This window comes from Toxotes jaculatrix, chromosome 19, assembly GCF_017976425.1.
Source record: "Toxotes jaculatrix isolate fToxJac2 chromosome 19, fToxJac2.pri, whole genome shotgun sequence".
Classification (NCBI taxonomy): domain Eukaryota; kingdom Metazoa; phylum Chordata; class Actinopteri; family Toxotidae; genus Toxotes; species Toxotes jaculatrix.
In genome coordinates, this window is record NC_054412.1 from 2,887,803 (window position 1) to 2,903,628 (window position 15,826).

Sequence of the window (15,826 nt, forward strand, 5' to 3'; positions counted from 1 at the left end):
AATCGGCCAAAAAAAGTCCAATTTTTTTTTTTCGGCCTCAAAATGTCATAAACATGGTCATAGTATAGTAAGGCTTGAAAATAGGCCAAAACAGTCATATGTTAGTAAGACCTCAAAATGTCATAAAAAATGTCATAGTATAGATATAAATAAAAATAAAAGTATTAAAACTTTTCAGATACTAGCTCCTTTAAAACAAGATAGTTCATAACTTCTGAATGAAATCACCAATACAGCAATAAAGATTAGCATTGATAAAAGACCACACTTGAGCCTGCTCTGCTGAAAAATCTGTATTTATTAATGATTTACAAAAGGCTAAACATGAAACCATTTAAATGATTCAGTTCATTTTGAAACCTAAAAAGGAGTAGTTGTTGTAGTTGTTGTTGGGGGGGGGGGCACACATCTGTAGTGTTTTTACAGGTCAGCTATCATAACAGCATATTATCTCATTGTGTGGAATTGGTTTTAGTGGAGGCTCCTGTAAAGAAAAATAAAATAGATCCACACACAGGATGGAGTCACTCAAACTGCAGAAGAGAGAGAACATTTGAAACATCACTATTTTCAGATTTTTTTAAACTGGGGGACACACTGGGGTTTGAAGTGCGTTCCTTTTCTACATCAGCAGAGCAGCAGCAGTGGTGAATATGGTTATGGAAACTGTGTGTATGTATATATATTTGTACAGTCACACTTCTGTCACCTTAAGTCTAGTCTTTAAAACCATCTGGACCCCTCCAACTACAGCCAGTGGAAAAACAGAACTTTTCTCTCTTTAATGCAGAAAAACACAGATCATTATCCACAGTACGCAAGGTCCCAAATGTAATCCACTTCTCAAAACAGTTTGCCGATACATATTTAATATTAAAAACAAGTTTTTGTGCAAGTACGGTTTTTCCACAAGGTTTGAAATAGATATCTGTAAAGTAAAGGAGCAAGGACTTACAGTCATGTTAATTTTTTTTCTTTCTTTTTTTTTTTTTTTTTTTAAATTGTGAGACCAACGTTAACCACATTGTGAGTGATAGTGTTCCTTTTTCTGGCTTGAATTTAGGTAATAATCAGTCAAATTAATTTCTCACAACTTGGCAAAAAATAACTACTGGATTTAAAAGAAAATAAAATTAAAGTCACCTCAGTTTGGGGCAAAACATTTAAAAATTTAACTCCACTGACAGTGAGGAGCAGCAGGGAGACAGTCCAGTTTTGGCCGAACTTCCTGTTAGATTTTCTGTCACCAAAATGCTGTTAAATCACATTAGTTTTGCAGTTTTTAGTAGCCTGGCAGGTTTCTACAGTAGTAAAAGTGAGACAGTTGTGGACCCAAATATTTACAGTAACGTTGTGCACTTAAAGATCCTTTTCTGGACTGTACAATCCTCCTCTGGAGAATCTTTCAGAGTTTATCTAAAACATCACCAAAAAAAAAAGAAATCCCATGCTTTCTTGCTACGGAATGAAATAACAGTGTTTTCACTCACTGAGAATTTAATTTTTAAAAAACAAACTAAAAATAAAGACCGGTCTGGAGCTCAATCATTTCTGCTGGCAAGAAGGAATTAAAAGTGTGAAAACAACGTGATGCAGAAACAGAGCTTAAAATAACACCATAAAATTGTTCATATTTCAGTAAGCTATTTAAAAAAAAACAAATTTAAAATGAGAATAAACCTTTCTCCATCCCTTGCCCCAAAAACCATTTTACAAACAAAAATATACCCCCCTTTGTCGTGTGATTCTCAAATTCTCACTAGATATAATTAAAACTTTTTTACAGTGCTTTATCATCATTATATATCTTTGACAGACCTTAACGAGGGAAGAAATTTTTAAGCCATAGATGTCTCTCCTATTGCAACGATATAGCTACGTCAAAAAAAAAAAAAGTGAATGGTCCAGTTATTGGATGATTAAAATAAAAAACTAAATGGGGGGAAAAAAACACAAACAGGAGGAGATGGTCAGTGGTAAGAAAGCGAGCGCCAGCTCTCTCGTCCTGTTTTTTTTTACCAGGAGCACCTTAACGTTACCGCGGTGATGCTGGCGTTAAGGTGACGCTGGGAGGCGAAAGGCTCGGGTCTACTGTTTGGTGTTGAGCTCGTTCTCCAGCTCCATGAGTTTGCGTGAAGCCTTGACCTTGTTGGAAACCTCCTTCCCCTGAGAGAAGAGACGCTGGCGCTCCTTGAAGGTCAGACTCTCTGGAGCTCCGCCGGGGATCGAGTTCTCCTGCTCCTGACTGCAACACACACACACGATGACGGTTATAACCCCGGGCCTCCGCAGTGTTCAACAAATTAAACTTAAGACTCTGTAAGACCTTTTTAATACAAATATTAAAAGTAATGGAAGTATGATGGAAAAACAGTGCATGATATTCCTGATGATAAAACAATTGAACACCACCTGGTTCCTCACAAGTGGCAGAAAAAAGATGGATGAAGGGATTAATCAATTTAACTAACCACCTGTCTGTTATCACATGAGGAGCCTCAGGGCTGCAGTTTCCTCTGATGCTGCAGCACCAGCCACTGTCTCTCTGTCTGTTTCACTGGTAGTGATGGACGTCAGCAAGTGCAAATTTTATATTATTTTCTATTAGTATAATCTATATAGTATAAAGATTAGTATATATGTTACACAATCTGGTTTGGAATTCACCAGTAGGAAGCGTGAACCAGTACAGGTAAGTAACAGGTTCATAAATAAAGGTGGAGGGTTAAACCTCTTCATTACAACACAGAGAATATTACTGATGCACATCTATCAGGTGTTTTGTATGAAGCAACACAAAGGGCTTTAATGTATTATAGAGTAAAAACAGGGGGCAAAGGCTGAGTGACAGAAAAGTCTTTCCAGGGTAAATCTATCCTTTAAATAAGGACCAAGTGGACAGACAGAATACGAGGACTCACCTCTTTGTCCATTTGTCTCGCGGGTCCTTATAGACTTCTCCCGATCCTACAACTCCTGCTGAGTTTCCAGTGTACGAGTTAAATCCTGTCCGAGGTTCAGGCGTCACACAGGAGACAGACAGAGCAGTAAAACATGAGTCAGCATGATTCAGACGCACGTCGTGTTATCTGAAAACATCTGAGACAGAAGCTGCAGGGCGACGGCTGAAAGGATCTCTGGTGTTTTGGTATCATTCCAAACATTTACTGTGCTTAGAAACAGAGAAACTTCGAAAAGCTAAAACCCTCAAGTTGAATGACTGTTTCAAACAGTGTCGGATTATTGTCCAGAGACCCTGGTCACCAGAACCCAAGCAGCTTCTCAGGTCGGCATCACTGCATTTCCCACAGACCAGCCTAAGCGGAAGGAAGGAAGGAAGGAAGGAAGGAAAGAAGGAAGGGAACGATTTCTGGAGAAGCATTAGGCGGAAACCATCAGATCTCATTAAACTAGAGCATTAAGCCAAGAAAAGAGAAAGAAGAGAGCGTTAAAAAGCTGTTAAAGGGCCATTCCAAAGCAGCAAAATGGTCTGTGGAAGTCTCAGGTTGGATCTGAGGCCGAGGTCACCATCAAACACGTCTGAGCCCCCGTGGTGCTACTGTCTGAATCCAACCAGTTCACAGATTTAACATCTAATTTATATTTTTGAAAAGGAAAAAACTCGAGGGGCTCAGTCAAAGCCAAAGAGGGCGACCACGACCTCTGACCCCAGAACAGACGTTAATCAGTTGGCTCATGTGTCACTGTGTCTTTCTAAACTGCAGCAATGTCCAGGCCACAGCTGAAGCCTAAGCCTATCAGACCAGTCCAGATTTGTCCAAACGCTTTACAACTGTTTGACTGTCTGTCTTCATGGTGCAGTAATGGACACCACAGGCTGAGAGGAAACTCTGGATCCAAACAGCGAAGCTGGCAACTTCTCTCATATTGTGCTAATCGTTAAAAACAGCGGTTGAATCCTACTAGACGAGGCCAAATGAGTGTTGTTGGGGGGGGGCTGGCACAGCTCAGATGCAGACACAGTGACAGGGTGTGAACCCAGATGGATTCCTCCGGCTGGCAGCTCCGAGGCTCTTTCTTTGGGTTTTATAGAGCGAAAGCGGAGAGAGATCTGAAGTGTAGTTTGGGACGGGATCAAGACGAGTCCTACTTCAGCCCCAAACCACATAAACACAAACTGGCAGAGAACAAAGTAACCACAGAGAAACAACCCTCGTTCAAGGCCAGTTACATTCCTCTGTGGAGCCAACAGAGATGGAAAATTATACTTCTGGCACTGAGATTGAAAATTCTTCAGATTCACTAAAGTCATCCACTGGCTCTTCATGTTTTTCTTTTACTCTGGTTGAGTTATCTTGGAGGCCAGTGGACGCTAAAAAACAAAGTAATTGTTTTTTGTTTTTCTATACCGGTACACAGTTTCTGTTAGAACATCCATCTCTGGGGATAACTGAATCTGTTCTTCCTTTGTACCTTTCTCCAGTTCGTGCACCTTCTGAGGCAAACTGGCGTCAGTGTTGTTTTTCTTGTGGTTTTATTCCAATTACAAAAAAATATCTCTGTTTTGAGAAGAGGCCACGTTTTATTAAATTCAGACTTGAGCTTCTGGAGCTGCCAGCGGACCAAATCACACTCAACGAGAACATTTTTCAGATCCAAAACGTCAGGGAAGCCAGAGACTCAGGTGCCGTTTGGTCACCTGAACCTGCTGCAATGCCCTGTGGGAGTTGTAGTAAGGTTTAGTAAAGCTGCAGCGTTAGACAGCATCACAGCTACAGCAGAGACACAGACTGACAGGCAAAGTGAAGGACAGCCGATCAGCTGACAGAGCCGAAACAGGCGGACAACAAAGCACATACAAGGGAAAAAAAAAAAAAAACCCAAAGCAATCTGGGAAGGCAAGTTAACAGACAAACCACCGACGACAGGCAGAGTGGGAAAAGGAAGCAAAGACTCAAAGAAAAATAAACGAAGACAGCAGGGTGCAGCCTGGTGGACGCTACGCACGGGCAGTAAAAAGCAATAGACATCAAGCCGGTTACTGGGGTGAGCTGCTGGCAGCCAGAGAGCAGTGTTTGGTGTTTATGATGCACATGTGTGTGACGGGGTGATGAGACATGCAGATTTTATTTCTGAGGGAGGTGGGGTGGGTGGGGGAGGTAGTGGGTAATGGGATGTTAGTGGGATGTTTTTTGATTTCTTTCTTTCTTTTTTTTTTTTTTGAATTTGAGTGGAAATGCAACACAAAGTTCCCACGAGGTCCGGTGACGTGTTTGTAATGTTTAACAAGCAGCAGGGACGGAGGAGGTTCATGTTGAAGGTGCAGGCGGCCGTTTCCTGGACCTCAGGCAGTGAGGACATTCAGCTCTGTTTGTCTGTGGACGTTCAAACTTCATTCTGCACTTTTACAGTGTCACACCTCAGTACAAAGTCATGTAAATCACAGACGCTCTGTATTATTTCACATTTTTCTGTGTTAGTTCAGATAAACTACGATTCCTTAGATTTATCTGGGACCAGTTGTAGAGGCTGATAACTAGTTAGCACTAAAATTAAACTTCAACCTTCTTCATACTAAAGACTCCTGGGAAAAAAAAACTATACCTGAAAAAAGAAAGTCACGCAGGGTGAATTTAATTCTTATTTCTGTGTGATCTTGAATATACAACATTAATGGCCTGCACAGAACGTGTGTCTAAAATTATGAAGGGATATTTTGGTTCAAGTTCAACACAGCTGCCAACTGACTGCAGCTTGACCCCTCCAGTGTTAGATATCACTTTCCAACAATGAGGCCCTCTGGAGAAAAGCAAAGATGCATATCTCGACATAACATCTGAGGAGGATAAACCAAGAAAAACAGCCAGTCTGTTTAATATTTGATCTATGTTAAGAACAACTACTTTTAACCTCGTGATAAATACGTTTATTTTGGAGGGATCTATGACTGGAGCATGACCTCTCAACCCTTGAATATAAGCAGCTTTAACAAGTCACTGCCACTGGGTGTCACTGTGGTCTGGGCAGACTGAGTTCTACAGAAGCTTTGACTTAGATCGTGACCATAAGGAGCCTTTTAAACAGCCACAGACAAAGAAGAAGCCTTTCACTCAACTCACTGCTGCCGTGTGCATTTCTGCATGTTTGTTTATGAAATGAGATGATAATTATTATTATTATTATTTTTTTAATCGAGTGACTGATGGGTGTGTAAAGCCAATGGTGTGTCTCCTTCCCTTTAAAGCCAACACCGCTAAGCAGAGCCACGAGGCAGGAAGGGGGCAGGCAGGCAGCCCGACGGCTGGCCCCGCCCCCCGTCCCAAGCAGCAACCAACCAGACACAAAGGAGGCGGCGAGCGACAACACCAACAGTACTATGATTGGCTCTGATGGGTCTCAATCTGCAGCAAAAAGTGGTGGCGTGATTATCGATTGCTTTTTCTGTTCACTAGTGCTGATCGAGGGGGGAGGAGGGAGTGTGATTCGAGGAAAATGAGAAGGGGAAAAAAAAATCACTGGGGACAGGAAGAGGTGTTCAGACAAACAAACAAAAAAAATTACGAAACAATACAATCTGATTTGCTTGAGGGAACGGAGGGAAATTTTCCACATATAAAATAACGAACATAAATTGATGATCGACGACTGACGACGAAAAAAAAAATCTGGACAAACATTTAAAGGAGGAAAAAAAGTAGACTGTGGAAATGAAAAGGCAGAACACCTCTCTACTGAAAAACAAGGTCAAAAGAAACACAGAACAGCACTAAACCATGAAGGAGTGGGTAGTAAATGAAGAGTTGAGTGAATGAGAGGGAGGTATGGGAGCTGTAGAGGGCGCTGTGGCGAGCCTGACTCCTCTCTCCTCTCTCTGGGTCTACCTTTAAAGCCTCCTGGGGGGATGGAGCTGGGTTTGGCAGGAAGGGGGGGGCCTGTACTGTTGGAGTTGTTGGCTGGCGGCTGGAACGAGCCAGACAGGAAGATGCCGTCAGAAAGAGGACGGGGCTTGCGCGCAGTGGGCGGCGGCTGAGGCTTGCTGTGATTGGGCGAGGCGGTGGCCGGGAGGTCGCCGTACGACTTCCGGGTCGCCGACAGCTTCACCTGACCTGACTGCCCGCCGCCGCCACTCCCTGCTTTGATGGCTTCCTTGCCTTCCTCCTCGTCTTCCTCATCTCCAGCGTAGGAGACAAACTTGGCGGTGTAGAGCGTGTCGGGGGAGACGACCTGGGTTTTGAGGTAGGAGGTGTTTCTCTGTGGGGGGGGTGGGGGGGTGTTAGTAGGGTTGTGGGGGGCGGGGGGCTGGTAATCCCGGGGCAGCGGGGGCCGATACAGACCGGCCGGTTCGTCAGGCGTCAGCAGCTTTCTCTCGGCCTCCTCGTGCTGCCGGCGCCGCTCGGCCTCCAGGCGAGTGTAGTACTCCTCCTCCTGTCTCCTCTAGGGGAGGGACAACCTGTTAGTAAGCTCCACTCTCATTGGCCCTCACCTCAGTAATGGACACGAACTGGCTAATCAGCTACAGACTACAGCTGGGTAAACTACACTACTTCTACCACAGGTAAAACCCCATCTGATAAGACACCTGTCTACCAGACTGACAAAGACTCCCAGACAACCTAAACCTGGGCTTAATCAGACCTGCTCTAACAATACACAGAGATCTGGTCCATCTAAGTCCACCATGCACACTGAATACAGCATACAGTCCCAGGCCAGGGCCCTCATTTGCTAAGAAAAGCAAATGAGGAGTAAATAATAAAACAAATTATGGCTGAATTCCATTTAACTGCTTCTGTTTTAGGTTCCTGGTATTTTACACGCAGACTCGTTCTAAAGTGGTTTTATCAAATCCAGTAGTCAACACTGATCCAGACCAGTTCTCCTACACTTGACCTGACCTTGTATAAACGTGGAAATAAGTCCAGCAGTTTACTGTTCTGTGCTGTCAACCAAACCAAACCAAACCTCTGCTCACTGACTGGCCTACCAAGTCCACCAACCTGACAAGATACTGGGAGAAGAACCTGATCTAACTGGTCCACGCCGCCTAAAAACCTGCCTCCTAGACCACCCTGCCTACCACCACCTCCCGTTCCCTCGACGCTCGGTGTATGCATGTGCGCTCAGACTGTGTATGACCACATGTGAGTGGTTTTTCTGTGTATCCTCAGTTTATACTAAATGGTTTGTGGGCAGGGTTCTGACTCCAGCCCACCCTGTCTCCGGTGGCTGAGCTCTGGTATCTACATTTCAGGGAAAGGCGGCCTGTGATGTTACACATGAATCTACACTGGAGGAATGTGTTTAGATTTCTGGGTTTGGAGCTCGACCAGCTGCTCCGGGTCACATGTGCTCAATCTCGAAGCTTCTGATGTTAAGATTATCTTCTCCTTTTTTTTTTTTGTTTCATGTGCTGAAGGTTTGCTGTGGGCTGAATGTGGTCGCCTTCTCGTATGTCCTCGCCCTGATCACCTCTGATCTGACACACAGCCCCACTGATCTGCGGCACTGTGGATGTATCCGAGCTGCTTTTGATGGTTGAATCAGCCCAGTTGGAATCTGAAGAAACTGGGAGGGATTAGTGGGTGCGTGGGTTTGAATGAGTGGCTGGCTGGGTTTCTGAATATGTACAGTATGGATGGCTGAGGGTGGGTATGAGGCGGACGGGTGGGTATAGATTTCTGTGTGTGTGTGTGTGATGTTGATATAAAGCATGTGGTTTCTGGGAAAAGTGGGAGGGTGGGCAGCATTCCCTAAAAATAATGTCTGAAGCGATGCTGGATGGAAATGGTAACAAAAATTTAAATGAAAATTAAACCCTCACAAAATCATAACTGCTTCCCCTGAAAAACAAAAACAAATCTCTGATAACTTCCTGACACACACCGACAACGACCAACAACAACAACATGATGGGAGTCCCATGCTTTAGGTGGGTGGGAGCACATAACATGACACGGCAACACATCACATAGGGTGGGGGGTGCACAGGATGAGGACATGCAATTGGACATCTTTACCATAAACATTAAACAGCATCAGAACAACAGTCATAACATCATAAAAATGTCTCTCCCACAAAAGCTGCAACATAAAATATTAATATATATTAATATTAAGTTCTTAAACGTTTCAACCGTCTCTTTACTTTAACCCTGACTGATTAAATTTCAGTGGTTAAAAGCTTAAAAACAAACCACATCTTCACGCGGAGGCGTCAGATTTGAGTTTTGTCGCTGTCCTCACAGATTTTTAAACAGCCAGTGGTCTGATCAGGTCTGCAGCTCGCAGGACAAATGCACCAAAATAATGGCATCGTGGTGAAATCAGTGGACACAATGCAATGATAAAAACACAGAGAGTATGTTTGATTTAACACATAAGACAGAGACGGACGGGTGGAGCACCAGCTCAGACCACTGGTCATTTAAAAATAAATCTGTAGGAACATGATGCCTCTGCTAATAACCTGAAAAGCCCATTTGTGCCAATATTTACCTGATGTTTGATTTTTAGTTTTAAAAAATTCATTTCATGGATGTAAATTATTTTAACAGATTTTACCACAGTAATATACAGGATTTTTTTTTTTACCTCAGCCTATTGGAACTGATAACAATGTGTTGGTTATGTCAGCTTCACCCTGTTATCTAAACTCTTTGAATAATAAATTATGAGGCTTAAACAAAGCTGATTAACTTCCACTTTGCACCAGTAATAAAAACTATGATTAGGCAGCTGCAAGAGTGGCATCGGGGCAGAAACAGCAAAACCTGATCAATACAGTGAAGGTATCTGATACAAGGTGTAATCATTTTTACTTTTTCCGCCCAAATTAAGACTCAGTGAGGCTGAAACTTGTGTTTTTTTAAACCAGTATATCAAACTTTTCCTTTCTCTGCTTAGAGCGCCTGAACAAAGTCGTTTTTTTTTGTGATCAAATCTGAGCCTGAAAATAAATAAATACCGAACTGCTGGAAAAATATTATCCTCTAACACAATATCACAACAAAACATCCAGAACATCCTACAATCGCTCATTTACATGAACGCTACACTGAACAGTTTCACAGATGGACAAACCGACCTTCTCCTCGGCCTCTCGTTTGGCTCTCTCCTCCTCCCTCCACCTCCTCTCCTCCTCCTGCTTTGCTCGCTCCTCTGCCTCCCGCTTCCGGATCTCCTCCAGCTGCTGCTTACGCCGTCGCTCTTCGTCCTGCAACTGTTTCACACACACACACACACACACACACACAGAAGAACATGCCAAGGCACACAAAGACAGACACACATGCAAACAAGAAAAACAATCAGTGCGACATTAACTGTACGTCGTTCATACACAAACCCTGAACACATCTCCACATCGACTGGCTCTGTTTAACAGCTCCGACACTAATGTACACTGACACGTTGCGTATAATGTGAGGTAGTTTGATTTATCTCACAGGACTGCTCCAGAGGGGAGGAGCAGTGTGCACTGCAAACGCACAGCACAGGCACACACACACAGACACACACACACACACACAGCTGAACATGCAACAACAACATGCAACAACAGCAACCAGAACAGGGCAAGGCAAAAACAACAACAGCCCTTCTTTCAGCTACTCGAGGTGCACTTGATTTTGTTTCATCAAGCGGGTACAAAAATGTAAAGGTCCCACTGAGCAGGGGAGGAAGGATAAATCAAACGCACCTGAAGTAACCGCAAGCTCAACAGGCTGCGGCGGAAAAATTCCAACCATCCCAACACAAACCCTGTGAAATACGGTGATGCACAAAACAAACAGACCCTTTCTCTGGTCTGGATGGTTTAAAGGGTCAGTTCAACCAAACTACAAAAAAAAAACCCAAACAAACATATGTTGCCCTTTATACCTGGTGTTATCTGTCCATACAGAAACTGTGTGATAACATATCTGTCCAAGATTTTGTTTGTAGAGCTCATAGAAATAACATCACATCTCTTTCAGGGGAAAAAAAATCTCTGTTACACTGTCAACAGATTTCACCGGGATGACTTGGTAAAAAGTACTGTCTATTATATTCAGTATATTTTTCAGTTTTGCTTTAAGTAAAATTTATTCTACTTTTTAAAATCAATTTATTTTATGTGCTTTTTATTTTTATAACTATTATTACATTATTTTGACTTATTTATTATTTTAAAACATTTTTTTTCATTAGTTAATTATTTTTAACATATAGTTATCTTACATTGACTGATAGCAAACACCTGGTTAAAACATACCCTCAGTTATGAAGGCGCAGGCTGTGAGTGTGTGTGTGTGTATGTGTTGAACAGTTGCTAATAATTTAATTTAAAGTGTAATAAAGACATTAGTGAGCGCTCAGCCCATGTGTGAAATCAGTGGTAGCGCCCTAAAGGATTTTAAGAAACATTATATAAAGGCATGTAAAATTCAGGGACGGACACCTAGAACCTGAAGCTGGACCTAATAACAACAGCAGTAAAGTGAGAAAATGCTTTTTTTTGTATTATGGGCGAACAGATCCTTTAAAAAGAGAACACAAAGAGGCTTAGCTGGTCACACACAAATGGATGGATGGATGGATGGATGGATGGACAGATGATTGGGTTTGTAGACACCACAACACCATGACGTGGCCCTGCGCAGGCAGCACCAGGGGGGCTCACAGGACTATCATGCATGGATCTGGACCTGGACGCCCCCCCCCCCCCCCCCCCCCCCCCCGCGTGATGAATTCAGCCATGCAGGCGTCACCTCAGTCTGCACTCAAAACATCACTGCTGACAAGTATCACGCCGGCCTCAGCTCTGCTACCCTGTGAGCACAGATAGGTTTGGATTTCTGGAACTTTTGTGTTTTGGGAAACATCAGTATTTTAGCGTTGGTAAGCAGCAGCTTCACTCGCCGTCCCCCAGCAGTTGTTTTGAGTGGACAAAGAGATGGACAGCTTCCCCAGCCAAACAACATCAAGCATCCCAGGACGGCCTCTCCATGACCGGCTGCTCTGGAGCTAATCATGGCCCAGCCCTGCCTCCAACCCCGACCACTCCACTCCACCCCACCCTGACCCCCCCGCCCCCCAATCCCCATGAAACAACGACAGTAGTCCAGATGGGTGGGGAGAGACAGATAGGAAACATGGGCAGGTGCGCAGCCCAGACAGAAAACAGGAAGTGATGTAAGGGCAGGGAGAGGATACTCGTCATTAACAGGAAGAACATACCAAGTCTAGAACAGAGATAGCTGGGACAGCAGTCTGCTGCTGAAGAAGAAGAAGAGAATAAAGAGTGAGAGAAGGAGGGGAGCTAGGAAGGGAGTAAGGAAGGAAAGGAAGATACCCAAATACTGAAAAGAAAGGTGTGGAGGAGGGAAGAGGAGGGAGAAACTGAGGAGTAAAATAGAAATAAGAAAAGGGAGAGGGAGGACAAACAGTAAAGTGAAAACATTGCTTTTGTCCACCGCGCTGTTTAAAAGCTCCTTCATCCACCGCGTCCAAATCCAGCCCCTGCACCACCTGACCACATCCTAAACCACGTGTCTCACTGTTCTCAGGTTTCACTGCAAAACTGGGATTTAACACAGTTTCTTTTTAATTTGTGAAAATTGGGGGAAAAAAAATAAAATCTACAAAATCCAGATTAAAACTTAGGCACATTGCAAACATTCAGTCGTTTTAATCAATTATTGCTTTTACTTCAAGTGAACCTAGCATGTCTTCGTTTCCACACCTGTCGACTTTACTCTTTTACTTTTCATGCTAAAAATAAATTATTTTGGTTTGGAGTTTTTCTCTACTTCACTCTGTATCCTGGCTGAATAAACCTGTGAAGGGGCCCATAGCAAAATTTACTGTTTGACCTCCACATGAACTAGTTTTTAAGGTTTTGATTAAACACATTGTTATTCAGGAAACTGGCACCTGAGCATAAAATAATCTAAAATAATGAATGGCTTAAATAACCTGACTTTCTGAATGTTCACTTGCAAACAGAAGGAGTCTGATACATGAGAACATTAGATCGAGCTGCAGATTAGTTTAAAAACGATTTCATTACAATAAAAAACATCCAGATTATCACTTGGTGCAAACTGGTAAAAACTGAAAACGATATGTTTTAATCAGCCCAGAGTCCAAACCATCCACATCGACACATATACAACCACACCCTCACAGATTCAACACCCTCCAGTCATGTCAGAATGGTGGTTAGGCAATGTTAAAGGCTGCTGACACCCATGAAGGCTACAGCATCATCAGTTACTCTATGGATGCTCTGAGGCCACGGTCACTGAGCTTTTCCACATTAAATACTGCACCAAATAAACAAGTCATCAATATCCAGTCGGGATGCTGAGAACCTTGGGACCAGAGACATTGCGGTTATGGTTCGTTCCTGCTATGCAACACAGCACTTACGCTGCATTTGCATTATATGGGAAAGATCTATTTTTATTTCACTCTCACCAGTTAAATCCCCACAGGAAGCTCAGCACAGCGGGAAGCAACTGTTTGCTGGATACTCGATTTGTTCCTGACATTTCAATGTTACCAAATACTGTGGAGATAATAACTTCTATCCCTGAACAAGCAAATGTGTTTGGTGCAGGGAAAAAAAAAACAGAACCTACAGGAAACAATCGTGACATTTCTGAACACACTTCAAACGGCGTCTCACGGTTATTTCCACATGATGTGAATGCAGCATTAACGACAACCTCGCCTCCCCGCCCGCCCGCCCGAACCCTCCCACCCAGCCCTCCAGCCAATCAGATTTAAGCAGCTCAGCATGGCAAAGCGATGACAGAAGCATGTTGCAGATGCACATTGCAGGACATTCATCGTGGGAGCGCTGCCACAGAGGAATCCATTTCCCCTTCGAGCATTTGAAAGGCGGTTCTGTTTTTCCCCCCATCAGCCTGATTTCCTTCCTCGTGTACTGGGCTACTGATTTGTTTCTGAACTGGGAGCTGATGGGCAGTATCACTTGAAAAACAGAAGTCAGAATGTTTTAATTCTGCCAAAACAGCCTTTTCATACAACTTCCTGTGCCTCCCGTATTTGTTACTTCCTCCAGCCTTCCTGTAAATGTTTAGATTTACTCTTTCCCACCCTTTACCTCCTCATTTCATGTGGTTCCCCTTCACCAGCTACAGTGCCTCTAACCCTTCCAGTCTCCATATCCCCTCCCTCCGCCACCACCACCCGTCTCACCCTGGCTCTCTTCTCGGCCTCCAGCCTCTGCATGATCATCATGGTGTCCACGTCCTCGTCGTCCTCCTCCTCCTCGTCTTCGTCGCTCTGCTTGGACTCCTGCAGCCGCTTCTGGAACTGCCACTCCAGCATCAGCTTCCTGAGGCGGTCGCTTTCCTCCGCTGTTCGCTCCGGCTTTGCCTGGAAAAAAAAAAAAAGAATTTTCAGAACTGAACTCTTGAAACCGGTCCACTTTCTCCACATGTTACCAAAATGTCAAACTACTCCTTTAAACTGAATTCGTTTTAATTTGTGCCCACCTGGAGCTCCTGGATCTCCTTGTCCAGCAAGTCCACGATGTGAAGCTGCTGCTGCTTCTCTGCCTTCTCGCGGGCGTCTCTCTTCCACGGGTCTGGAGACAGACTGTCGCTGGACGTCAGCTCCTCCTTGCTGATGGTGATGTACTGCAGGTCTCGCCTCTCGATGGTCCGTGGCTGCTGCTGCGGGAGGAGCTCCCTGATCACCGTGTCCATGCCTACAATTACATTACAGTTAATTTATTATTGAAATAAAATTGTGGTTTCTGTATTAGAGCTGTGTGGTGAGATGTGTTACCAGCGGGGTTGGAGGCACTGGCAGGTGGAGGAACAGCTGACCGCGGCAGGCTGGCCAGCTTCTCCGGTCTGGATGGGGGAGGCTGGGGTTGAGGCTGTGGGGGCAGGTAGGGCTGGGGTGGGGCCACAGATGCCAGAGGGGGCTGGTGGTGAGGAGGAGGCATGGCTCCTCCGTTATTGTGAGGCTGGACGGGCATGACGGGGTTGGCCCGGATCTGACCCAACTTCCTCTCCTGCTCCCTCCTCTTCCTCTCCCTGGGAAAGACCAGAACAAATGATTAATTCTTTCTTTTTATTTTTAAACATATACTGCTGAAAATGTTCAGATTAAAACAAAGATGTCCTGTTTGAACTCTTGTCTTTAGGACCTTATGTTTATTTTTTACGTGTGTAGTAAATTGATTGGGTGATAACACGTTATGTGTCACATGTTGTCTCCTAACTTTACCTCTCCTCCTCCAGCCGAGCTTTTTCCTTCTCATACCAGCGCTGCTGCTCCTCACGCTTCTTGCGGTCAGCAGCCTGCTGAGCTGCTGCAGGGCTGACAGCAGCGGGAGGCGGTGGGAGAGGAAGGTCGGACTGGTTGTCGTAGGGGTCGAAGGGGTCGGGGTAAGGGGCCGGTGGCGGTGGTGGAGGAGGGGGCAGATCGGAGCGGGATGGCGGCTGGGCCGAGTGTGGCGGCACAGCGTGGGGGGTGTTGGGTGTCTTCCATCGGCCCGGCCCAGTCTTCTGGTTCTGGGTCTTGTTGGAGGAAGAGGAAGAGGCTGAGAAGTTGAGGTGCTCCTGGCTCGATGTGGATGACTCCAACGAGGAGGACACCTGCGGCTGAGGGGCCCAGTGGTCCGGACCTCCGACACCTGCAGACACAAGCAGACGCTGTCAAAGGCCAATTCTAAAAATATCTCTGAAGACACAACCTGCTTCTGGAAATCAGGTAAAAAGAAAATATATTTTGGCTTTTCCTCTGAATGGGGTATTTTCCTTAGTCGGTCCAACTTCAGCACAAAAGGCTCCCATGTCACATTTTTTAAAAAGAACAAAAGCTTTCATGAGCTGTCAGGACT

At 44.5% G+C, this 15,826-nt stretch overlaps 1 protein-coding gene across 12 annotated transcripts in view; it reads right to left on the minus strand.

Moving 5' to 3' along the window:
• Positions 1-280: 280 nt before the first annotated feature.
• The window catches only part of afdna (afadin, adherens junction formation factor a), a 79,022-nt gene continuing 63,476 nt past the window's right edge, over positions 281-15,826 (minus strand). For 6 of the 12 annotated variants that reach the window (XM_041064355.1, XM_041064346.1, XM_041064347.1 and 3 more), the window contains 8 exons: positions 15,211-15,619; positions 14,764-15,017; positions 14,469-14,683; positions 14,170-14,349; positions 10,046-10,180; positions 6,843-7,395; positions 2,922-3,006; positions 281-2,245 (listed from right to left, as the gene is read on the minus strand). In XM_041064355.1, the coding sequence (XP_040920289.1) occupies positions 2,089-2,245; positions 2,922-3,006; positions 6,843-7,395; positions 10,046-10,180; positions 14,170-14,349; positions 14,469-14,683; positions 14,764-15,017; positions 15,211-15,619 (1,988 nt within the window). In that variant the 3' untranslated portion in view covers positions 281-2,088. The remainder of the gene's footprint in view (positions 2,246-2,921; positions 3,007-6,842; positions 7,396-10,045; positions 10,181-14,169; positions 14,350-14,468; positions 14,684-14,763; positions 15,018-15,210; positions 15,620-15,826) is intronic. The other 6 variants (XM_041064356.1, XM_041064353.1, XM_041064354.1 and 3 more) reach the window with 3 other exon arrangements.